Source organism: Papaver somniferum, unplaced genomic scaffold (assembly GCF_003573695.1).
Source record: "Papaver somniferum cultivar HN1 unplaced genomic scaffold, ASM357369v1 unplaced-scaffold_99, whole genome shotgun sequence".
Lineage (NCBI taxonomy): Eukaryota > Viridiplantae > Streptophyta > Magnoliopsida > Ranunculales > Papaveraceae > Papaver > Papaver somniferum.
The window spans coordinates 7,259,742-7,286,643 of NW_020653081.1; the positions used below are offsets into that span (position 1 = coordinate 7,259,742).

The window sequence follows — 26,902 nt, forward strand, 5'->3', positions numbered from 1 at the left end:
ACTGATTGAACAACGCACAACCTGTGATATTTCAATTATATAAGAATATAATATGGAAAAGAAATAACACGGACACCAGAAGTTTTGTTAACGAGGAAACTGTGAATGAAGAAAAACCTTGGGACCTAGTCCAGATTGAACACCACATAGTATTAAGCCACTACAGACTTTAGGATACTACAAGTTAACTTCGGACTGGAATGTAGTTGAGCCCTAACCAAGTCTCACACCAATTAAGGTACAGTCGCGTTCCTTACGCCTCTAGAACCACGGAGAATTATGCGCACTTGATTCCCTTAGATGATCTCAACCACAACTAAGAGTTACTACAACCCAAAGTCGAAGACTTATACACAAATCTGTCTCCCACAGATATGTCTATTCTTTATTCGGTTTTTGTATCGTCTTTTGATAAATCAAGGTGAACAGGAACCAATTGATAATCATGTCTTATACTCCCGAAGAGCAGCCTCGAAATATCAATCACCTCACAATAACCCAACTGATTAACAGGAAAAGTTATTGCGGAATCACAAGAGTCTGAGACGAAGAACTGTTGTGGTTACTTTTTATATCTTACCTATCAGAGATAAATCTCGAGTAAATATTAGAGAAGATAAAACTCAATACGATTAAACAAGTAAGATCAAATACGTAACTACAGAGAAAATAGTTGGATCTGGCTTCACGAATCCCAATGATGTCTTCAATTCATTAACCTATAATTGTTTTAGGAAAAACCTAGGTTAAAGGAGAATCAACTCTAGTACGAAACTAGGAACACACATAAGTGTGGGGATTAGGTTTTCCCATTGTTAGAGTTCTACCTTATATAGTCTTTCAAATCAGGGTTGCTTTCAGTCAAACTAAAATATCTTAGTAACAAAGAATTCAATATTCACCTTTAGATGAAAACTTGGTTAAGATTCAAGCTAAGTCTGCTTAAAAATAAAGAAATCAATCTCCACCGTAGATGGTTTTAGCTTGTTACATACAAATGCAATACCTTCATTTAGATATGGGTTACCATACCTAAACATGTATATTGAGTTGGCTCAATAATAGTTAACCGAAGTTAGCCATATGAATTATACTTTAGTCGTATTCATCTAATACTTCTAGATCAAATATGAAGATCAATCAATCATGAAAGATAATCAAATGAATCTAAAATAGAGTTGTTCAATTGTTCAGTGTCTCATAGAAAATATATATGAACAAATTGAATCGAAATCGGTTTGATTTGTAATCGTACAAAATACTTATACAAGAATCAATTCGTGAACATTAAGCCACAGTTTACAAAGACTGCATTCCTTAGATCATAAATATATTAGTTCATGAGTATGAGAATCATACATGACCAATTATAGAACTTTACCACTGTGTTCACCAACCAGGTACGCGAACAACAACTCCGGATCTTGGCATGTCAAGCCGTTCGCAAACCCGGTTCGCAAACAGCCGTCCCGGACCTAACTCAGGTAGAACCGTTCGCATATTAGGTACACAAACAAGGTTCTCGGACCTTCTCGGTTAAAACCGTTCCCATACTAGGTACGCAAACAAGGTTCCCGAACCTGAATCGTTACAAAACAGTTTGCATATTAGGTATGCATACCGTGTTGTATCCAGACATACATAACCGTTCCAAACTCTCATTTCAATCATTAAAACATCCTTGGAAGACGACAATGGTTGTCTCATACAAACCATTAGCTTCAAGTAATGTTCAAGTGATCGAATGATCAATACGAAACTTCCCAAGCTAACATCAAATGACTGTCTCACTCAAATCATATCAGATTTTCAAGGTAATTTTCACATCTTTTGACATTGTATTTAGCTTCCAATCATAAATTGTCTCCAACTAAACTCGTCAAGAATATGATGAACATAGCTAAAGCAAAAATCTTCCAACACATATTTCCAGAAAAAAAATAAGTGAGATAAACTCAGCTCGAAATATGAAATGTGTATAATGTAAAAGTCTATATAGATATACGACTTAGTCTCATTAGAAGATAGAATAGAATAGACTTCCGAGTGATAGATAAGTTAGTCTCCACATGCCTTTCGTTGATGAAGTCCCTCCAAGATCCTCAGTAGATCTTCTTCTTTAATTGGTGAACGCCTGAAGTCTAAAGCTCAACTACACATTCCATTCTAATCCAAGACATAGCTATAAGTAGACTAGAAATCAAGTATATAGTTTTGATCAACTAAACTTGACAAATAAGCTTGAGATAGCAATGCTTGCGAATTCGACCGAGAAGTACTCTAATAGATATTATAAATTTTCATGTTGAGGATGATGCAACTCTGGAGGAAATAAAGAAAATCTACCAAAGAAAGTAAATGAAGATTTAACCCCGGATTCCATCAAATAAGTGATGAATATTTTGAACAAATTACTTATGTGTTGCGAAATCTTGTTAAGGTTCAATGGTATAAAAACTCTACGACTTTTAATTTGTTAAACCTAGCTGCCAACAACAATACTATATGAGACTTAAATTGGAAGCGTCTGAGCTTAATGTACTTACAGTTTGTAAGCATTGCTTGTCATGCCGGCTTGATGCATGAAAACTGTATGCTTCTGCATGAGGCTATAATTAGCTTTGTTGTCCCAAACTCCGTTATTGAGTAATTGTCTCGACATTTATCTCTGTTTTCGAATAAAAAATAAAGTAAATTAAGATAACATCGCTCATTCGCCTTAAAGAAAAAAATAGGTCTGACCTAGTATTGTTGGAACTCTCTTGAAATGATATCTTCCAGGGAAATATATGGTAACGGTACCGATTCTTGATTTAGTAGATGAAGTTTTCCTCCACCAAATAAAAGAAATTGTTTTGTTAGTATTTTGTTGGTCACCTCTGTAAAATATATCTTAGGCTTACTGTGAAGAATGAGACGTTTTGCTTCAAAAAGTAAAAAAAAAAAGTGACATTTGAAGAATTTATTTGGTTTTTAGGTTGACCGAGCGAAGCGAGGGAGGACTCTATATATGGTGACTTTGTGTCAATGTGAAGCATGATTTTTTTTCCAATTTGACACAAAAATATTGGATTTGGTGTCCATGGTTGTTTGAGGGTGAAAACGGTTTCTGCTGATTTCGGTAATTTCGGGTGTGTGGGTGAGAAACGAGTCTAAACCCTAAACAATGTACTGCAAGGGAGTACTTTAGATTCGAGAGATCAATCTGTACAAACCCGCCTAAACCAAGAAATGGCCGTTCCAGACTTGCTTCGGTCACAAAGTGGAGGAGAAGGGTTGGTTTTGGGGAGGGAAACGAAGAGAGTGTTGAGACCAGAATAGTTGATTCTGGAAGAGTAGTTGTTTTGACTTGTATCAAAAAGCGTCAGCTAACATATGGGAAAGCTAACAAGTGATTTCTGAGTGTTGTATGCTCCTGACCTGAACTTGTTGTTCGGTGGAAATAGGTAATGCCTATTTATACAAGTCGAAGTGAAACGTACTCTGGTCTCATTAAAAAATGGAAAATGGGTGAGTAAATGGGAAGAGGTGGTAACCGGTAACGCTTGGAATTGATGTTCCATAAAAAAAAAAGAGTTTCACCATTACTCCCTGTATTTACTAGCTGCCTCATCCTTATGAAACTTTCTTATAATGAGCGTAGTGTACGCCGCACGTTGTAAACCGCCAAACTAATACCCAATGAGCATCCCCCAGTTTGTGACATGTGTTGATGTCTCGAGTGTTTTCGTGGAAAACATGTAGCATGTTTTTGTTGTCTGGAAAGTTGAGCTTGGGAGACTTGCCGGCCGGTGGTGACCTTCAACGGTCGAGATTTTGCATCTTAAAAGGAAGGTAGCCGTTGATTATTGAAACCTTTCGGTTGGTAGCCAGTGGCATGAAAGTATGATCAGTATGGCGTTAATATGGCCCAGTTTAGGCGCGGCCAAAAGTTAGGGTTTTGGCTTTGTTTAGGCGCGACCAAACTAGGGCCAAAGGTTGTCATGCGTTAGCTGGTAACCTTGGACGGCTAAGATATGCATCTTAGATGAAAAAGTGGTCGTTGATTGATGCACGCCTTCGTTTTGGTAGCCGCGTAGGGAAGGCTGGCATGGTATGGCGTGGCAAGGTGGTTGGCATGCCATTGGCACATGTGGCATGGCATGCCTTGATGCGGTTTGGCGTGGCCAAAACTACGGTTTTGGGCCAAAGGTTACCATGCGTTGTTTGGCGACCTTGGACGGCTAGGATTTTCATCTAGGATGGAAGGGTCGCCATTTATCGTCACACACCTTCATTTTGGTAGCCGCATGGGGAAGGCTGGCCTGGTATGGCGCGGCAAGGTGGTTGGCATGCCATTGGCACATGCGGCGTGGCATGCCTTGGCGTGGCCAAAACTAGGGTTTTGGGCCAAAGGTTACCATGCGTTGTTTGGCGACCTTGGACGGCTAGGATTTGCATCTAGGATGGAAGGGTGGTCGTTTATCGTCGCACACCTTCGTTTCGGTAGCCGCATGGGGAAGGCCGGCATGGTATGGCACGACAAGGTGGTTGGCATGCCATTGGCACATGTGGCATGGCATTCCTTCACGTGGTTTGGCGTTGCCAAAACTAGGGTTTTGGGCCAAAGGTTACCATGCGTTGTTTGGCGACCTTGGACGGCTAGGATTTGCATCTAGGATGGAAGGGTGTCCGTTGATTGTCGCACGCCTTCGTTTTGGTAGCCTCATGGGGAAGGCCGGCATGGTATGGCGCGCCAAGGTGGTTAGCATGCCATTGGCACATGTGGCATGGCATGCCTTGGCGCGGTTTGGCATGGCCAAAACTAGGGTTTTGGGCCAAAGGTTACCATGTGTTGTTTGGCGAACTTAGACGGCTAGGATTTGCATCTAGGATGGACGGGTGGCCGTTGATCGTCGCACGCCTTCGTTTTGGTAGCCTCATAGGGAAGACCGGCATGGTATGGCGCGGCAAGGTGGTTGGCATGCTATTGGCACATGTGGCATGGCATGCCTTGGCGCGGTTTGGCATCGCCAAAACTAGGGTTTTGGGCCAAAGGTTACCATGCGTCGTTTGGCGACCTTGGACGGCTAGGATTTGCATCTAGGATGGAAGGGTGTCCGTTGATCATCGCACGCCTTCGTTTTGGTAGCCGCATAGGGAATGTCGGCATGGTGGGGCCAAGGCCAATGGCGGGATGGATTGGCATAGTGGGGCCAAGGGTTTGGCGCGGACGGCTTGGCATGGTGAGGCCAAGGCAAGGTGTAGTTGGCTTAGCATGGTGGGGCCAAGGGTTTGGCATGGCATTGGTGCATGGTGCGGCTAGCATGGTTGGCATGCCTTGGCGCGGTAGACGTGACTGGCATGGTTTGCCATTGGCACAGTGGTGCGGCTGGCATGGTTGGCATGCCTTGGCGCGGAGATGTGGCTGGCATGGTTTGCCATTGGCACAGTGGTGCGGCTGGCATGGTTGGCATGCCTTGGCGTGGAGATGTGGCTGGCATGGTTTTCCATTGGCACAGTGGTGCGGCTGGCATGGTTTGCATGCCTTGGCGCAGTAGCATGAGAATTAGGGTTTGGCATAGATGACGTCGGTCAATGTTAAGGGTTCTGCCATGGAACATGACACAAAAAAAGGCACCCTGGTAATTCTTACGTAGGAATGTTGATCGATTCAATAAATGTGCTAATGGTCATAGTGACGTCATGTCAGATGTTCGGTGTTACGATTTTAACCCTAAGCTAAAAAACACCATCAACATTAAGTCTCCTGCTTAGCTCGAAATGGGAGCATCGTTGCGAGGTAAGCATAAGATGGTGATAGGCTAGGACAAAAATCGAAACAACAAGTCGTGAAAAGATAGTTAGGAAGGTCCGACTAACCTTTTTCGAGAGGTAAAGAGAGTTTGTTCTTCCCGTGTTGGCAGCCTTGCATAAATTGTACTGGTGGTGCAGACCGTGGAGTGGTGAGATGAAAATCGCCAGCTTAGTCTGTGCATGCATCACCTTGGCTGGGTTAGGGAACATCGTGACGCTGGCTTGGAGAGTTTGTTGGTGTTGGCGCGGCAAGTCACGGTGCGGCACGATGGTGTAAGGCATGACGCGGTTTGGCGAGGCAAGCATGGCACGGACGATGGTGCAAGTCATGACACGGTTTGGTGAGGCAAAGCATGCGAGGATGGTGGTACAAGGCATGACACGGTTTGGTGAGGCAAAGCATGCGTGGATGGTGGTGCAAGGCATGACACGGTTTGGTGAGGCAAAGCATGCGCGCACGGCTTGGCATGGTGGGGCCAAGGAAATGGCGCAGTTTGGTGAGGCAAAGCATGCGCAGACGGCTTGGCATGTGGGGCCAAGGTGATTAATAATTTTTGTGGGTTGTAGTAATGAGGTTCAAACTCTCGGACTTGTGAAGGATAATTTTTTTAAACTTAATAAAAAAGATAAATATATACAATAAAAATATTAACACTGGTGCGAGAAACTGGGACTAAAGATTCGGCCGTTTTTTTTTCTTCAAATGGTTCAGAAATTAATTCTAGCAATTATAGTTCAAAAACAAAACAAATATTAACTCTAGTTTATTGCCAAGATAGATTTTATAAAATATTACTTGTATTTCTTAAGCATGGCATATCAAAAATCCCTAGGACTAAGCATACTCCATCAAATGAAATCACAAATAATTAATTTAAAATCTTAATTCAATTAAAATTAGTGCAAAAAGTAAATAAAAGAATTAATGAAATTACCACATCGATGAAATTCGACCTCCTCCGTCGTCCCAGTGTTGGGTTTTGCTCATCATGATAAAAACACGCTCAAAGTATTTATTTATTGCTCAAAGGGTGTTTACAAGGATGAAAATGGAGATGAAATAATAAAACAGTGAATGTGCGACCCACAGAAAGCGTCCAAAATGAACGACACAGAAGAAGTGCTATTGTTACTGTATCTCTAAGACCCACACCTACGACCCACGTACTGAGTTATTTCACTGTTGAAAAACGACTGCTGATGCAGGTCCGTTCTTCATGTTCTTCATCTTCATCACGAACAGCAGCAGCAGCAGAGAGAATTCGTGATTCTTCCTCTGAAGCTTCCTCTCTTCTCCTCCCAACTCTCGACAGCCCTTCTCTACCAACCCAAGATGTTATTTATACACAACAGGAGGAAGAAATCATTCACAATAACTCGAGAATCATCCTCTTTACTATATAAAATATTTTCAATATTTTCTTCTCCTGCCAGTTCACGAGAATCATTTTTACGCTGGAAAGTGCTTCAAAATATCTCCCCATCAATAATGTATAATCCACAATCAATATCTTGCCTTTACTGCATATATATTTCCCGGAATACAACCAAAAAAATCCCTGTATCTCTTCCTCTGTTTTATGAAAATATTATTTCCTGTTTTGAATCAAACAGCGTGTACAACCCATTTTGATTGATTCCAACATGCATGTTAACTCTGTTAATATCAATCAAATCTTTCCAAAAGATTCCATCAATTGAATCGATCTCCAGCACGCCCAAAAATCAATTGGTAAATCTGCCAAAGAGAAAAGATATTTTCCCGCCAAAAATCAAAATTCAAATGAAGAAGATGACTGCCCCCTAACCAAACTGGGGGTGCGAATAGCAGTTGCTGTCCTGGGGTGTAAATAGTAAAGAAGGTTCCCCTTAGTAAATGAGGTGCCCCTTAACCAATGATGAGAGTCTGAATAACAAATGACCTTCAAGGGTGCCCCTGGCAACTTTTCGAGCTGATTTTTCCAAAAATGTTTATTTCCAAAAAATACCTAAAAAACACACAAAACACCAAAATTAGTACAAAATCGAGTGCCAACAATATATAGTATTGAGATCAAATTAGACACAAAAATGTGTCTATCACAAGGCATGGCGCGGTCCTGGCAAGGCAAGCATGGCGGACGGCTTGGCGTGGTGGGGCCAAGACAATGGCGCAGTTTGGTGAGGCAAAGCATGCGCGGACGGCTTGGAATGTGGGGCCAAGGCATGGAGCGGTTCTGGTGATGCAAGCATGGCGGACGGCTTGGCGTGGTGGAGCCAAGGCAATGGCGCGGACGGTCTTGGCATGTTGATTGGTCTTCGCGGGCCCGGTTTCCTCTTTTCCTTACTTGACTCAAATAGGAAGTCCTTTCCTTATTCAAACCCCCAAGTATCACGCCTATAAAAGGAGGGTCGACCTCTCCTTTTACTTCACACTTATATTTTTTTATTCTGGCTGTGTGGTAACAGTAAAGCGGACGAGCGAATCCCAGGTATGTCTTCCAACACTTCCTCTTTAACTTGCTTTTCTTGTTTTGTTTTTTTTTTATTAGTGTAGGCGTACCTTTTCATGAACTTGTAGAAATGTTGTCCTTTTGTGTTGGTATGAATCCTAGCCGTAGGTATGCTTTGCACGTACTTGTAGTAACATTTAGGCGTGAATACCGCAGTGATGTTGGCCACCTCAATTACCGTGCAAAGTAGGCATGCATGAGCTGCTAATTGTCATTCCCTTCCCGCGAAAACCTAGCTTCTAGGATTTACTCCTTTTTCCTGGTGTGTTCGTGTCTATGGTTCCCGTGGTGGGGCGCGCCTCCTCGGCCGAGCGCAAATTTCCCGCTTCAGGGTACGGTCTTGGCATGAGGAGGTGATGTAGGGTCTGTCAGTCCCCATTTCTTTGCCTATGCGCATTATGACTTTGAAAAAAATTGGCTTTCCTCCAGGATGGATCTCCTGTGTCTGATAAAATAATTTTCATGCACTTTCCCTAATAATTTCTCTTCGTGTTGTTCCATTGTAGTTATTTCGAAGGTGGAAGTAGCGTGAGAGAATTTTCGTTAGGATGTCATTTGAGAAAAGTTCTGTCGTACCGAAATATGTTGGCAATTCCAAGACAAACATAGATGATGAGTTCTTTACAACATCCGCCACGATTAGGAGAAATCATCCCAAGTATGTGTCGATTCTTCTGACTGGTCCGGAAAGTGAAGGAGAGGCTCGGTCGGTTCGGCCAGGAGGTGTAATAAGGTTTTGTCTTCAGAGGAAAGAGTATCATGCTTCTCCTATTGACTTTAAAATCTCCGTGAGTCCGTTGCGTCCCTTTGAGAAATGGATGCGCTTCATGATGAGCCAGGAATGTGTAAAAGCCAGTTTGACCAAGGCGCAGATCATTGATGTTGTCGCGGCTTCCGCAGTGCTTCAAATTAGGAAATATATTCCAGGCTTGGTTGCTTTTATTTCCAGATGGTGTCCAGACACTCACACGTCTATATGCAGGTGAGGTGAAATGACTATCTCCTTAGGGAGCGTGGCCGTATTGTTGAACCTTCCTGTAATAGGAAACCTGGATGTCAAATTGTCTGCAGATAAAGAATAAATGCGCGCCGCTCTGGTTGCGAAATAAAAAGGATTCGTTCGGAAAGAAAACGAAACGAGGTGCTTCTATGGCTGGTGGGTGTCTCAGTGGTTTCCCGATGGGTTGGAGCCGAATCAGAAGAATAGTACGCTTCATGTCGCGGCGTTCTTGGCTCTTTGGTTATCCAGAGATATTTTCGATGACGGCTCGGGTAAGAAGGAGATAAGACAGGAACTTATCAAGATTGCCATAAAATTGGCAAAAGGCGTCGTTCTCCCTATTGGCGGCTCGTTTCTTGGTTCTCTGTACACACACTTGGATCAGCTGGTCGCGGACATGTGCGCTTCAAATGGTTACATGAAAGTGGATTCGTATATTCATGCTGCCTTTCTCCAAGCGTGGCTGTAGGAGCACTTCGAAAGGTATGCTCCAAAACCGTTGGTCGTACTTCACGAGTCTTGGGGAGGCTCTAGGATACTGCGCTGGTCGAATAGGCGCCCAAAGATTGGTTCGAACCTGGTTGGATTCTTTGAAAACTCGCACACGGTCAATTTTCGTCCATGGGCTCCGGTGCATGCGTCCATAACTCAGATCAGTACCTTTGCTCCTGCTACGAGCATGTCTTTGTCTTCTGATAAAGAGGATATGAGTGTTGGAGAGATGATGTTCATGCGAAGCTGCACGCCCAGTTATGTGCCGTCTTTCTTTCGAGGATCTTGCAAAACAGTCTCTTACAATATCGATAGGGCGGCTCGGCATATGGGTTTTGACCACGGGGTCCCACTTGTTCGTCAGCCGGTTGTTCCAAAAGTCTCGTTGCCAACTGTTCTCGATGCTACTGTTCTTGTGTCGGGTAAAAGTCTCCCTTTCCTGCTTTTGGAATGAAATCCATCAACAACCTCCAAATATGACATATTTTGGCAGGATGAGTTTCTCGTTTTCCATGGATTCGTGAATGACGTGGTAGAAAACCGTCGCGGTAAGCCTTCTCCTGCGGTTTTAGCTGAGCATCCACTGCTGAGGGATCCTTCTTCGCCCAAGCGAAAATCCGTTAGCCCGAGTGCATATAGTCCCCAAGTGAAGAAGCAAAGATCTAAAAGCCGTGCAGATGGTTCCAAGTCAGTTTCGACAGCCCTACCGACTTTCAGTTCGTCCAATATGCGGGTACGTGTGATTTTCCTCTTGACTTTAGTTGGATCATGTATATCCTTGTTTCTTTCCTGAGTATCCGTTTTTTGTATCTTTCCTAGGGTCTCAGCAGCGTGAACGCCTTTACCAAACTTTCAAGTAGTCAGAAAACATCGCTTCTCAAGACGGAGGGTGGCGGTTCTGAGCCTATCCATGGTGATGGGGAACCCGAGAAGGATGAATACTCAGAGTTCAGTGATGGCGAGAGTAGTTCTTCCGAAAGCAGTGCTGAATCTTCCTCTAGCCAGTCTGAAAGCGAATAAGTGAGTCTCCCGCATGTTTTTTTTCTTTCTCTTTGGAAAATATCTAATCCGTGATGTCATAGGGGGAAACTGTTTCTGAAGATGGCCCTGAGATGAAGACTGGTGGTGATACAACTTTGTCTCCAATTGTGGCAGCCGCACCGGGCGACCTTGAAATGGATGTTGATCGAGATGAAAACGTCGTTGTGACTCAGACAATGGAGATTACTCCAGTGGCAGCAGGTGCAATTTTCGTTAGGAATCCCTTGTCGGTTGCTGATGTAGACGCGGGCGCCACTTTCAACCCTCCATACCTGGTTCCTTATCCGGATCATGTGTTGATCGGGGGATTTAGCGTGCTAGCCAAACATGCGACGCTATACACCAAGATATGGGAAGTCTACGGACATATCGCCATGACCAAGAAGGTTACTAGTCGATTTGCGTTGGTTAAGCGTGTGGAGGAAGCTTTGTCTTCGATTGACGACATGTGCAACGTGACCGATAATACTGTTTCTGAGGATGTAATCTCGAGCTGGAGGTTCGATCGTGACATGTGTGTAAACTTCGAGTTCAATGTTCCTTGGTTCATTGAAAAGTTGCTGGTCGAAATAGTCGAAGGTCCTTCTGCGGATATGGTGAAGAAGTAGGAAGCAGAAGTCGAAAAATTGTCCAGGAAGCTGAAGTTGAAGAGGGTGGCTCTCCAAAGCACGAAGGAGGCTCTTGCTAAGAAGAGCAAGACATTGTTGAAAAACTTTTCTTGAATGTATTTTTGTCTTCTGAACTTCTTATTTTTAGTTTTTTTTTGAAAGGCAAATGAAACGCCTAGTTTATGGTTTTGATTTCCTGGATTTTTGGGTTGATAGAAAAATGTTACCTTGAGGGTTTTAGATTATTCTTTTGGAATGAATTTTTTTGGAATGGATTGTTTTGGGAATGATGTTGTCTTGGTTACGATTACAAATGATGCAGACATCCCAGGAAAACCATGGAACCGTGACCGTTGCATGTCGGTAGATGACATGGGGTGAAACATAACATGGATATCAGTTTTATCATTCCCGTGAAAACTTGAAATAGCAAACCATGTATTTTTTCTAGGTAAGACTTACTCGGTTTTCCAGGTCTACTGATAAAAAAGGAATCTTCCGGGTGTAAGACCGAGTTTTATGGGAGGCACCGCCGTGATTGTGGAAAGTCCCCAGTCGTCTCATCTGATAATCGAGTCGTCGATCCCTGGTTGGATCGTTCGCTTTTAACCTCTAGGCAGTCCCAGTCATCCCTCGTCGTGTCAAGACTGATAATCGGGTCGTCTGGTAAATGAGTCGTCGATCCCTGAGCGGATCGCCTGCTTCTACCGCCTTGATGTCTGGGTAGAAGCATGAGATCGATGGTCGAAAATCGACATTGTAACCGAAAGATCAATCTCCCACTGTGGTCGCCAATTGTTTGAGGGTGAGAACGGTTTCTGCTGATTTCGGTAATTTCGGGTATGTGGGTGAGAAATGAGTCTAAACCCTAAACAATGTACTGCAATGGAGTACTTTATATTCGAGAGATAAATCTGTACAAATCCGGCCTAACCCAAGAAATGGTTGTTCCAGACTTGCGTCGGTCACAAAGTGGAGGAGAAGGGTTTTTTTTGGGGAGGGAAGCGAAGAGAGTGTTGAGACCATAATAGTTGATTCTGGAAGAGTGTTTGTTTTGAATTGTATCAGAAAGCGTAAGCTAACAGGTGATTTCCGAGTGTTGTATGCTCCTGACCTGAACTTGTTGTTCGGTGGAAATAGGTAATGCCTATTTATACAAGTCGAAGTGAAACGTACTCTGGTCTCATTAAAAAATGGAAAACGGGTGAGTAAATGGGAGGAGGTGGTAACCGGTAACGCTTGGAATTGATGTTCCATAAAAAAAAAGTTTCACCATTACTCCCTGTAGTTACTAACCGCCTCATCCTTATGAAACTTTCTTATAATGAGCGTAGTGTATGTCGCACACTGTAAACCGCCAAACAAATACCCAATGGGCATCCCCCAGTTTGTGACATGTGTTGATGTCTCGAGTGTTTTCGTGTAAAACATGTAGCATGTTGTTGTTGTCTGGCAAGTTGAGCTTGGGAGACTAGTCGGTTCGGTGGTGACCTTCAACGGTCGAGATTTTGCATCTTAAGAGGAAGGTAGCCGTTGATTATTGCAACCTTTCGTTTGGTAGCCAGTGGCATGAAAGTATGATCAGTATGGCTTTAATATGGCCCAGTTTAGGTGCGGCCAAAAGTTATGGTATTGGCTTTGTTTAGGCGCGACCAAACTAGGGCCAAAGGTTGTCATGCGTTAGCTGGTAACCTTGGACGACTAAGATCTGCATCTTAGATGAAAAAGTGGTCGTTGATTGATGCAGGCCTTCATTTTGGTAGCCGCATAGGGAAGGCTGGCATGGTATGGCGCGGAAAGGTGGTTGGCATGCCATTGACACATGTGGCATGGCATGCCTTGGCGCGGTTTGGCGTGGCCAAAACTAGGGTTTTGGGCCAAAGGTTACCATGCGTTATTTGGCGACCTTGGACGGCTAGGATTTGCATCTAGGATGGAAGGGTGGCCGTTGATCATCACACGCCTTCGTTTTGGTAGCCGCATGGGGAAGTCCGGCATGGTATGGCGCGGCAAGGTGGTTGGCATGCCATTGGCACATGTGGCATGGCATGCCTTGGCGTGGTTTGGCGTGGCCAAAACTAGGGTTTTAGGCCAAAGGTTATCATGCGTTGTTTGGCGACCTTGGACGGATATGATTTGCATCGAGGATGGAAGGGTGGCCGTTGATCGTCGCACGCCTTCGTTTTGGTATCCGCATGGGAAAAGCCGGCATGGTATGGCGCGGCAAGGTGGTTGGCATGCCGTTGGCACATGTGGCATGGTATGCCTTGGCGTGGCCAAAACTAGGGTTTCGGGCCAAAGGTTACCATGCGTCGTTTGGCGACCTTGGACGGCTAGGATTTGCATCTAGGATGGAAGGGTGGCCGTTGATCGTCGCACGCTTTCGTTTTGGTAGCCGCATAGGGAAGGCCGGCATGGTGGGGCCAAGGCCAATGGCGCGGATGGCTTCGCATAGTGAGGCCAAGGGTTTGGCACAGACGACTTGGCATGGTGGGGCCAAGGAAAGGTGCGGTTGGCTTGGCATGGTGGGGACAATGGTTTGGCATGCCATTGGCGCATGGTGCAGCTAGCATGGTTGGGGCCAAGGCAAGGCGCGGTTGGCTTGGCATGGTGGGGCCAAGAGTTTGGCATGCCATTGGCGCATGGTGCGGCTAGCATGGTTGGGGCCAAGGCAAGGTGCGGTTGGCTTGGCATGGTGGGGCCAAGGGTTTGGAATGCCATTAGCGCATGGTGCGGCTAGCATGGTTGGCATGCCTTGGCGCGGTAGGTGCGGCTGGCATGGTTTGCCATTGGCACAGTGGTGCGGCTTGCATGGTTGGAATTCCTTGGCGCGGAGATGTGGCTGGCATGGTTTGCCATTGGCACAGTGGTGCGGCTGGCATGGTTGGCATGCCTTGGCGCGGTAGCATGAGAATTAAGGTTTGGCATAGATGACGTCGGTCAATGTTAAGGGTTCTGTCGTGGAACGTGACACAAAAAAAGGTACCCTGGTAATTCTTACGTACGCATGTTGATCGATTCATTAAACGTGCTAATGGTCATAGTGACGTCATGTCAGATGTGCGGTTTTACGATTTTAACCCTAAGATAAAAACTACCATCAACAATGGTTAATCTTTTTTACTGGAAAAATTTGTCCCTCCCTTTTAGTCCAATTACTATAACTCCTTTAATATAACATATCCAAAAATCCGTGCCTTGGAATTTTACAAATTTTATTTCGTTGGAATGGTTTAAAAAAAAAATCTACGGAATGAGTACAAATAACAATATCAAATTTAGAGTCTTTACGAAAAATTCGGAATCATTTTAGGCACATCCATTATGAAAACCACCACAAAGGATACTTTATGTAGCCACTAGAATTTTACCCTGCCGTACGGCACGGCCTCCATAGTAAGTAAAAAGAATTATGTCAACTTTAATCTTTATCATTTTTTTTGATAACTCTATATAAAATGACAATTATTTTCCATGTTTTTTAATTGTTATGTTTCTTTATGAGAATTTCAAGGTTGACCTTAATATTTGTCTCAAAAAAACCACCAGGTGATACATGTAATGGGACCAACTGAAAACCTTTATTGTCCCTATCATTGCTGTTGTTTTCCGCAAAAAATTGTGGTCAGCCTATATAATTGTTTCTTTTTTATGAATAACCATCTTATTTTCATATTAAAAAAATCAACCACAACTTCCATAATAATGTTACTTGTGTCCTAATGACATGGAATAAACATTGCCACTAACACACTGAGCATCTGCACTACCATTACCGAACCACCCATTACAACTACCTTTTCCACCACCAGCACTAGCGTGACTGGATCCATACACCACCACTCATAAAGACCATCCCGATCATCCATAATGTTTATTAACAAATTTATTAATTATTTACTGAAAATATATTTATTAAGACATTTATAATGAGAGATTAGTAAAATATTTATTATGTGAAGTTAATGATACAATAATGATGTAGACAACCATAATTATTGATATATTTTTTCCCTAAAAAAATCTCATCCTGTATTTATCTTGCATAACTTGTCCAAATGCAAAATTTAAATTAATACGTAAAAAAATAATTTTACAATGCAAAATAAAACATTATTTACAGTTTAGATATAAATAATTTTGTAAATGTCAAAAAGGGGTTTGTGCCCAGCTTGTCGCTCGGCTGCCAATCAACTCATTGTAACGTTTGCTCTTCTGTTTTCTAATAAAGCCCTCTGAGGCATCTTTTTATGCAAAATAATTTCTTCAATTATAACCGTCTTTATCTTGGTTTGGTAACTAACTTTCAAAGTGAGTTTGTTTTCTCTATAGTCCTCAACCGTTCATCTTCTTTCATGTCCCGACCTGACCTATAATATTTATTTTAATTTAAAAAAATTAAAAAATAAAAGAAAAACTAATATCAAATAAAAAAAATAAACCAAGGGTAATTAAGTAATTTATTTATCTTAGGACACCTTTTTCATCCCACTACAACTACTTCTTCCACCACCATCACCATTGACGTCATCACTCCACCATTCTCACAAACACCCACCATCATTATCCCCACCGCAGATCCACCACCTCCGCCCACCATCACAACAACTATCAATGTCTACTGATTTGATATAAGATAAAAAATTTATGTATTGTATTAATGAAAAAACATTATTATATATAAAAAACTAAAATAAAAACAAATTTAAAATCTAATATCAAATTAATAAGAAAACTAAGGATAACTAAGTAATTTATCTACCTTAGGACACCTTTCTCATCCCACTACCACTACTTCTTCCACCACCACCATCATTAACGTCATCACTCCACTATTCTCACCAACACCCAACACCATTATCCCCACCGTTGATCCACCACCCTTGCCCACCATCACAACCACCATTGATGTCTACTGATTTAATATAAGATAAATTTATTATGTACTGTATTAATGAAAGTGTATTTATTTGATTAATTAAACAAATATTTATTTCGAAATACTAATAGAACATTTATTACTGAAAGTTAATTAAACTGATCATATTACAGCTGTAGATTTAGCTTTCCCAAAAATGAATCCTGGTCGCTCTTTATCTTGCCTAAGTTGTCCAAACTATCATTAGTACAAAACAAAGCTAGGATAAGTTAGCTTTTGTTAGTGGTGGTGAGGATTTTTCAAGACAAAGATAAATCAATGGTTATGGTTCCTCAGACCACCCCTTACATCTCGCACGTGTGGCGTTCATTCCAATATTATGAATTAAAAATAAAGTCAAGATATGGATTTTCAAAAATTATAACAGGGAGGTTTGAACTTATGACCTATTGTGTCATAAGAGTGGCCTCTAACCAGTGTTCCACCTTGGTTGGAATTAATAGAAAAGATAAGTCAACGGTGGTGGTTTGTTCAACTTAAATATCATAATTGTTTTATTAATTAGTGTTTCACTAATTGCACATAATAAATAATCTATTCATTATAAAGTGTTCTTTAATTAGTGTTTCAGTAATTGCTCATAATAAATGACTAATAATTTTTTAGCTATAAATGTTTTTTTAATTAATTATATATTTATTTCTATTAATAAGTAATTTTGATAAATAATATCAATAGAAATATTCGGCGACAATGAGTAGTAGAAGAGGTGGAGGCCGAAAGATTAGTGATGGTTAAGGGCGGATCCTAGCATAATTATATTTATTTTTGTTCTTTCATATTAAAATGAGATACAAAGTCCATTTTTCACATGTATCCAACTTGCCAAGAATTTTTTCTCCCTCTTTCCTCAAAATCCTAGCTCCGCCCCTGGTTTGTGGTGGAAGAAGTAGTGCCGGTGAGTAGTGATGGACAATATTAATTTTATGTTGTCGTTACAACATCGATAACATCGTAGTGTGGAAGATGAGATCGGTTGTTTTTAACACTTTTGATAAATGAAGGCACCATATATTTCAGGGATGATATCATACAAGACAATATTTTCATGATCGTAGTTGGATCACCCAAATGGTACCCCTGTTATCTTTGGTACTATATAGTATAAATCATGATTTTTTAATGTTAAAATAAAATTGATTGCAATATAAAAAAAATATATACACGGAAAAACAAACTAATCAATTGACGACATTTTGTTCAATCTAAACCTCATACATGGCATTTGTGATTGAAAATTAGAATTGCGTCCAACAACCTACATGGGGTGGGCGGCAGTGATAGTAACAGTGGTGGAGTCAAAAATTGACATTGAGGAGGCCTACTCTTTTTCTAAAAGAAACATGTAAACTTTGGTGGACTAAACCTTAAATATATATGGACAAAGTACTATTTATAAAATAAACTAAAAAATTTATGTAGTTATTAAAAATTTTTAAGGGGTTAGAGCTAGGTTAGTCAACCCTTGGCTCTGCCATTAGGTGGTGATGGATAAAAAAAATTGGATTCATATGGTTTTATGGTGGTGGCGGGTATTGGTGAACAAAAACATATTATATTAATTTCGTAGCGCCACAAAATATGTAACGTTATATTATAAAGTATAAAACGTGGTTGATCATTCTAATGTTAAAATAAACTCGATAAAATACATGTTCATTTCAAAAAATTGGTGCAATCAATTTCCATGTTATGTAATAACTAAACGAACGACACGAATCAAGATCAGAACATATGTATTTATTATCGATTTGTCTATGTAAAGAGTGGTCAGGATTTGTCCTTGGAAAAGATAAATTTACCGCTGGGGTTTGTTCAACTTAACCATTTTTAAATGTTTTATTAATTAGTGTCTCATTGATTGTTCATAATGATTAATTAAATTTGTATTATAAATGTCCCTTTAATAATCTAACATAAATACATAATTTTACTAAAAACTATATTAATTCTAATGGTGGTAGTGGAAGTAGGGTTAATATAAACGGTGGCGGGTGTTTGTGAATGGTGGAGGCGGTAACATTACTATTGGTGGAAGAAATAGTGGCGGTGGATGGTTTTTACGGTGGTGGATGTTGGTAATAGTAGTGGATAATAATAGTTTTTGCTTTTTAGTGAGTTTTATTGACCGAGTAAAAAAAAATCTTCACAAAACATGCAACATTGTATTGTGAAATATGTAATTGGTTGTTTTTAGCACGATTGATAAGGACAAAAACAAAATATTTCGAGGATGATACCGGAACGTATAAGACAATATGATCACGACTGTTGGATCACCGAAACGGTATTCCGTATTATATAAAGGCAATTGGTGTACCCGCGTAAGAGAACATTATCGCTCTCTCAAGTACTATTACATTCTTTTTCCTGAAAAACCACCAATGTCGAGTTGTTTCGCGACAACTACCTACAAAGACAACAACTTTCACTCAATTCCCGATATAAAACCTTATTGACCGGGAAAATGTATTTACATTCTAAAATATTTGTTTGAGAATTATGTTTGTTCATCAAAATCATCATAAAAAAACCTAAATCATAAATCTAAATTTCGCCTCCGATGTTTATAGAATATTTTTTATATTTTACATTCTCAAATCATGCGACCTCTTGATTACAAATCAACAATATCAAATTACAGATCAATATGTATATGTTTCATTCACTGGGTTAGACGATATAGTAGATACACATGGTTAGATCACGCAAAGCAGAACATGACTAAGAATACTTCAATAATTTGGTCAAGAAATAAGGTCAAAAATTTAAGATTAACTTTCTATAGGACTAATTAGATCGGCTTCAATAGGAGCCGACTAAAATATGGATTAATAATAATTTCCACGTAAGACAATTGCAAAACATAGTTTGGCTAACTCTTCCTATGTAAAGAGTGGTCAAGATTTGTCCTTCCTCAATTGTTATGTTATGTGAGAAGAAGGTGATATCTAAGATTGAGGTACAATTCAATCTATTAGATTCATACCATTTACAACTAGACGCCTTGAAAAAAATTGACGTGTTGTTATTATTATTACAGGTAAGGGATACATTGACCACACTTGCGCAGATAGCTCACTTCGCAAATGATTGGTGTTGCATGTACTGTCTAGAATGCAACGAGGAATTTGAGGAAACAAGGCACCAGAAGCAGTGTACGGAGTATTTTGGATATAGTAACTTAGACCGGATGTAATACTTATGTTCTTTTCTTTTTTTTTTTGGTTTTTCCACAATCTATTTATTTAAGAAAAATGACATTGCAAATACATAACATCAACAAAAATTAGACAGATTGCGTTTGACAATAATGGCTACTGATGGTCCGGAAACGACAAAAGAAAGGAATTGTTGTAGAAGAATTGTTGGGATATACATCAGATTACTTGATACGAATGAAAGAGGTATAACTATTTCGATTCTGAAATCACATAAAGTTCATAGTAGAAGATGACATCAAGTTTAAAGTTAGTAACAAACATAATATGGCTAGCTAAAATGTTAAAAAAATAGGATATATAAACTTAGAAAGCCGTGGGACTTGAAAAGACCAATTTTTGAAAACTACAATCTTAGAAAGCAACGATCCACAATACCATATTTTTTATTTATAAATATTCAACATAGAAGATGTCAACTTTTGGTAAAGGATCTCTTGACAACCTATTAATTTGAAATAGGATCAGGGAGTACAATATGTGTTCAAGGTTCTTTATGAGGTAATATGTCGCCAGATTGTATTCCAAGTGAAGGTAGGAACATATGGAAGTGAAAAAATGTCCAAGACTTTTGAAGTTACCAAAGCCTTTCTTAAGCCGAACTGATGGATACAATATTTTGTTGAAGATTCAATGGTAGAGGTTCGCATATATACAATCCCTTCGAAAAGGTAATGGGTACACATTTTAAACATTGTCATCTAATGGGTGTTGAAAAATTACAGGAAAATCATGTCACATTGGAGAGTTTGTATCATCCGTTCGATGCAAAAAAAAAAAAACTATTCTCTGCCTATTTGGAGGATCGACAACACGACCATGATAGATGAATCAGCTGGAGAGAAATAGGATCATGGGGAGACTTTTATGGACGATATTGATTAGTTGATTTCACTGAGATGAGCGCTGCTGATGACATATTTCCAAAAAATATTTAAACTCCCATGTTCATGTAGAGCATTATCTCATTATAAGTAATGAACCTAAATAAAAAAGTGTCTGAAAGTTGAAATTATATTTCTTTCGTTTGAGCAAATCTCCGGCGATAAAATATTAAAGGAAAAAAACAAGAAAAAAAGAGAGGAAAATCCCAACTATATATTTTTATGAAAAACCCATATTAAATCACAAGGAGTTGATAAGTATTTGGGACACAAATTATACGATATATTAAAAATGAACCAACATCATGGCCCGAACCGTTACTGCATGGGTTAAGGGCTAGTGCTTTATAAGCTAGATACTTTGGTTTATGCATCAACTTATTTTCCATTGCAACTAATAAAACGATGTACCCCCTCCGTTTAAAAGAAAGTGATATTTTCACTTTAAGGCACAATTTTATAAAATTGAATGTGTAAGCCATTATGCAAACCACCAGAAAGGATGCATATCACATTATGCAGCTATATTTGATTTATGCATAGGTTAATTTTCCGTTTCAGGAAAAATGATAATTTCACCAGTGTCAGGAAAAATGATACTTTCACTCCGTGAGAGGAAAAATGATAATTTCACGCCGTGTCAGGAAGAATGATACTTTCGCGCCGTGTCAAGAAAAATGATACTTTCACATCGATTTTTACGGCCGGCCATCCCACCGTGGCAGCGATTATCTAGTGTAAAATGGGAAATTAAGTTGACCTATCTTAACTTAAAAGAAAAAAAGAGAGGATTCCAATTTTTTTTTTTTTTTTCGATCGATTAGTGGATTCCAATTTCAGATTGGCCACGGCATAAAAAACAAACATTCATGATTACAAGAGAGGAATCCAGCTGAGAAAAATCTGGTATCCTTGATTTTAAGTTCTTTAGCTAATTTATCTTCTAAAAACTAGTACTCTCTACTATATTTTCATAAAGTATAGAAAAAGTTAAACCGCCAAGCTAGTCATGAATATTATTACTACTCTTTGACAGTTTGTTGCACTACTAACTTTTTGAACCTTTTTTTTTTTTTAAATAATTCGACTTACAGAAATTGTTTCTAATCGACTATTTTTGTGGTGGTGAATTCATAGTTAAGAACCTCTATAGCTCATGATCACCACGATCGACTATTTTGTGGTTGTGAAATTCATAGTTGAGAATATACTATATATGTCCTGAATTGTCCATTCTCAAAACTACCACTCAATGAAGACCGGCCCCCCTACCTATTTGCCCGTCTGGGTGGGGCATCTACAACAATAGAGCACGGCTCCATGCCTTGTGTTTTAGAGAAAACTGAAAAAACACAACCGCTTTACATGAAATCGACCTACTATTAACTTTTGCTAGGCGCCTGCGAGGTTGCAACCAGTAGGTAGAAGAGATATATAGTTCATACTCCTTGTTTTCTTGCGACGACCCACTTATGCATCACATCTAGTGAAAAACAACTCTAGTCTTGCATTGCATGTTCATAAAGTTCACCAACACAACATGAGATATTCTTGATTCCTATGTCCTTTTGTCCTTTAGTTGAATTCAACAAAGTTAAACATGTCAGTGGAACCAAAAAGAGCTGCCAAGCGCAGAAAGTCTCGGCATAGTGCGGTTAGGTGGGTAAAGTAATCAAAAGATTTACACACTTCTTCTAAGAAGGAACAAAAATGTGTTTGCATCAGCATTTAGTACCAGAATAGAAACATATTCTCATTTTATGCCAAAGCAACATCATTTTAGCACCTTATTAAAAAGAAAAAGAATCTTCCATGTCATTTAATAAGTCCACTACTAATATCAAGTTTCAACAACATTTCTTCAGATTTCAGATAACCATGTAAATATTAATCATCCACCAAACAAGATCAAAGAAAATAACTCGTATTCCTTGGAACCAGATTTCTATTGAATCAATACTAGTAAAATTCTACACAAAAAAGAAAGAAATTAACTAAACAAATCTTGGTTCAACTTGGGTTGAATCTTCATTGTTCTCTCTATTGTTTAGCCAAGTGTCACAAACCCACTGCTCTACCATGGATAAAAACCCCAAATGCTTCAATTCTCTTTTGTTTCTCTAATGAAAATTTTCCTCTTTCACCTCACACAGCTTCTTCTTCATCTTCAACATTACTAACACCCAACCCAAACTCAAAGGTGATATCAAGAAAATAGAGCATAAAAACCAGGAAAAGACTACAGCAAAACATAGGAATAGGACCAAAAATCCACAAAAACAGTGGAAAAGAAAAATAAAATGCTCTTAAACCCAATGACCAGAAATAACTCCCCTTGTTCAAAGCTCTACCCACATAATTAGGCGTTAGATGTGTTGAATTAGCACTCATCTTCTTAAGTGGCACATTGATTAAAATACTTGCATGACTGTAATACCGTATTGATTGGACATTAAACAAAAATGCTAGCAAGAAGCACAATAAGATTGAAAAGAACTTTATAGAAAACCCTAATGGACTACTATCACCAAAGATAAAATCTGAGGATTGGTTGCTGTTCTTGTTAGTCATCAGTACTGCTATCAGTGAACTTAACATAATAGCTGTTGATGCTAATAGTGTTGATGCCATTATATTGTTTCTCAATGTTTGGACAGCAAGAACACCATTCTTTGATGTATCCTACAATTAAAAAAAATCAAAGCAGAACAGAACATAAATGATTAATCTTTAGCGACAGATTAATCTATAGTAACACATGCAGACGTGGAAAAAAAGAAGTTTTGTCTAAGATGATACCTCCATCATGGTTTTGACCCAAATTCTTCGATTGATGGCGTTAACACCGATTACTGTTTTTGTAGGTTGTGTTATGATTCGATAAAGAAGCCAAACATGATAAGAAACCATTAAACCAAGACCTAATGGAACAAGAGTGTAATCAAGAATTTCTCTCTTCATTGCTGCCAGAAAAGAAAAGTTGTTTGTGTTTGTTTGTTTCTCTCTCTCCAAGTGTTTGTTTCTCTCTCCAAAAGGGAAGTTTGTAAATGGGGGATCTTAGCAGGAGAAGAATATGGGACTATAAATAGCCATGGAGGGTAAAAAGGTAGGAGACAAATTTCTTCGTTTCCTTCCCAAATTCAGTGTTAAATAGTAGGTTATACTCATGGCTATTACTCCTCTTGCTAGTGCTCTAGAAGAATATCTCATGAGAAATATAATGGGCCCAGATAAAAATTGGGCCCCATTCTCATAGCAGCAGGGCTGTGTATCGGGCTCATTTATTTTATTTTATTTTCAGGGTATCTATTTTATTTTATTTTATTTTTATTTTTTTCCCGGTTTTTTTTGGAATCCTGTTTTTAAGCATACTATTTTTTTTTAATGCAAGGATAGATTACTTAAGCACTATCGTGCTGAATATAGTTTAACAAGAATGTTGGAGGACCTCTGCGTCATGTACTAGAGACGTCTTCTTTACGAATATATTTTGCCAATTCATCAGCACACTTATTAGCTAATCTATTTGCGTGCGTACAAGACAAGAAATATCTTCGACTATGCCTCTATGCTCCCTAAGGAACTTCTGCATCTTCTCCCTGGACTGCATGCACAAGTGGTAGGTAATCTATCTCAATAACAATCTTGTTAATATTCAACTCCAAAGTCATTTTGATAGACTCTAACACTTCCAAGCACTCCAGTTGCTCTGATCTAGTCGCTCCATTGAAAACCACACTCCTCGAGGCTACATGCGCACCAGCAGAATTTCTAAATATTAGTCCATAGCCTCCAACATGAGGCATCTTTTTCTAGTAAACAACCAGAAACCCATAACCTAGGGAAAATATCCTAAAATAACTGTGAGATAATGTCCATTCATGAAAATGATCATAAGTTAGTCGTTACTTCTGAGTTTCTCATTTGCAGCTTCTACTCCTCATATGTTTGATTAAATTCTTCGACAACTAAAACGAAATCCCGTCATTCTGGTTGACTCGATGTGAGCAAATGTATAAGCAAAACTACATATCCCATACTATGTGATCAGGCGCTAAAAAGTTTTTTTTTGGTTCCTCTATCGGTTGCTATTTATTTGTGTGGGAGAAAGAAGAATCAAAGATTGCAGCTCAAAAGACAATAGAGCTAGAAGAGGAGCTGAACTAGCTGTGAGCTGGGAAAAGGAGTTGCATAGAGCTAATATAGACTTCCAAGCTGAAGATAAGGCAACTCTAAAGGAGATAAGAGAGGTATATAAATATGCGGTCCAAAGAAGGTTCAACCTGGGGTACCATCAGACGAAGGATGGAAATTTTAAAGCAGTTTATTTTGTCCTGGGAAAGTTGATCAACACCACTAAAGATCAAAACACTACGACGGCCAACTTAGTTAGGTTTTCATTCCTGCACTAGTCATTCAGACAACTTTATTTGGAAAGATCCGAACATAACAGAACTATTGCATTATCTAAGTTCTTTAAATGGAATTTAGCATGACTTCAACCCAAAACTGATGCATGATGCTGGAGACAACTCTATAGGTGTATTATGTCTTCCGTAGTGTATAATTTTTGTAGTGATAACAAAAGACTTTGGATTTGAACAAGAAGTTTGCAAAAGACTGAAATAATAACAATATGCCATATGCGTACAACAAAAGTCAAAAGTCATAAATGGAAGCAAACCCTTTAACCGTGGTTGATTTTGGTGACTAGAAATACCTTTGCTTAATGGGAGTTACTATAACAATGGTAATGCTGGTCAATTTCAACAACATGCATTAAGAGAATGCATCCTAGTGCTAACTTCACCCAAATTTGGTATTAGAGTCAAGAAATCAGCTAAAGAAAACTGACTCGATAGTTTCCAATTACGGAATGAAAAGCAAAGTCTTAAGCCAAGAATGAAAAAGAAAAAGAAAAAAAAAGTGGTGGGGATGGAGGAGAGTTTGTTGCAAAGCTCATGGGTTATGAACTTATGATGCATGGTTGTTGAATATTTATTATTTTGTCACATGTTATCAAGAGGATCCCAATGAGTTGGGAAAAATGAGATACTTAATCTTCCAATTCAGAAGAGAAAAAGATAGATTATTTTGCAAGGGTCCCAATTCAAATATGATGTCCAATGCATTTTCTTCTTTCTTTAACACTCAAAGTACCCCCATACAGGTGCAATGATGCAAACATGTCAATATGCGGTCTCTTTCTTGTTTAGAGCACTACCTGTCGATTGTTATTAAGCTAATTCTTATGGGCTAAATTAAACTGCCAGATTAACAGAAATATGTTGCAATTAAAAAAAAGTGTTGTCTATTTATTAACACTAGTTCTCTCTACTAGCATTTGCTCGCAGGTGAACTAGCGGCTAGATAATTACACTGAATCATTCAACACTCGAAAAACCACCTTTTCGTTGAATGATTCAACGCTGGGAGATTTATTTTTTGATCTGACACTAATATTGGTTGCGCTGAACCAAACAACGCTGGACGCTGATGTGGACTGCTAATCTAGCTGCTAGATTAACAGTTTAGCACTCTCATAAGACTTAGGTGGTTGTCCTAGCTGACGTGGATTGCCAATCTAACTGCTAAATTAGCACACCGTAAGACTTAGCTTACGCTAGTTTTCTGTTGGACCTATTTTTACTGAGTTTACTTTTCTTACATTTGATGTTAGAGCAAGTCTTATGGTGGAATCCAACCTATTCCAAGCGTGGAAAATTCATGGAATGTCAAGTCTAGTGGCTTCCAAGTTGGGGTTTTCCACAGAAAATCCAAGCAACGTTCCATGGTTTGGTGGAAGGGTCCGTGGAATCCATCTAAACGCCAATAAGAATAGCGTTAAACGTAATTAAGAATGGAGCTAAAAAAACGCAATTAAGAATTGCGTTTTTTTTTATCCGTAGATTTAAAATGAGTTGTTGAAATCTAACGGCTGAAAAAAAAGCTTCATTCTTAATTGCGTTTTTTTAGCTTCATTCTTAATTGCGTTTTTTTTAATCCGTAGATTTAAAATGAGTTGTTGAAATCTAACGGCTGAAAAAAAAGCTCCATTCTTAATTGCGTTTTTTAGCTCCATTAAGAATAGCGTTTCTACTTATTCCACCATTACACTTGCGCTTTCATCCATAGTTCCAAATGCTGAGGTGGCGTGGAAGATGGAAGATGGATGAATTCCACCATAAGACTTGCTCTTAAAGTTAGTCAAGCCGTTGTGGATTATTCTGGCAACCCCTAGTCATCGTTGGCGTCTATTTTAACGAACATATATATGCCATCCAAACGGGGATTCTGCAAACGCAACACCTTCTGCGCTAATAGCACGTATTTTGTGGCCTGTATAGGATTGATGCAAAATTGCAAAGCATGCTAGTTGCCCTGTTAGGCGGAAACATCTTCTCGCATAAAAACTATCTTTGAGTGAGT

The 26,902-nt window shown here is 39.5% G+C and overlaps 1 protein-coding gene across 1 annotated transcript; it reads right to left on the reverse strand.

Moving 5' to 3' along the window:
• Positions 1–22,400: 22,400 nt before the first annotated feature.
• LOC113346517 lies at positions 22,401–23,580 on the reverse strand. The gene is made up of 2 exons (XM_026590065.1): positions 23,273–23,580; positions 22,401–23,155 (listed from the first exon to the last, which is right to left on the reverse strand). The coding sequence occupies exons 1-2, from the start codon at positions 23,432–23,434 to the stop codon at positions 22,619–22,621; spliced, it is 699 nt and encodes a 232-aa protein (XP_026445850.1). The 5' UTR covers positions 23,435–23,580; the 3' UTR covers positions 22,401–22,618.
• Positions 23,581–26,902: the final 3,322 nt, after the last annotated feature.

Coding starts and splice junctions, on each gene's coding strand:
- LOC113346517 (XM_026590065.1), bottom strand. CDS start 23,434: ATGAAGAGAGAAATTCTTGATTACACTCTTGTTCCATTAGGTCTTGGT. Junction 23,156..23,272: donor GGGTCAAAACCATGATGGAG/GTATCATCTTAG, acceptor TTTTAATTGTAG/GATACATCAAAGAATGGTGT.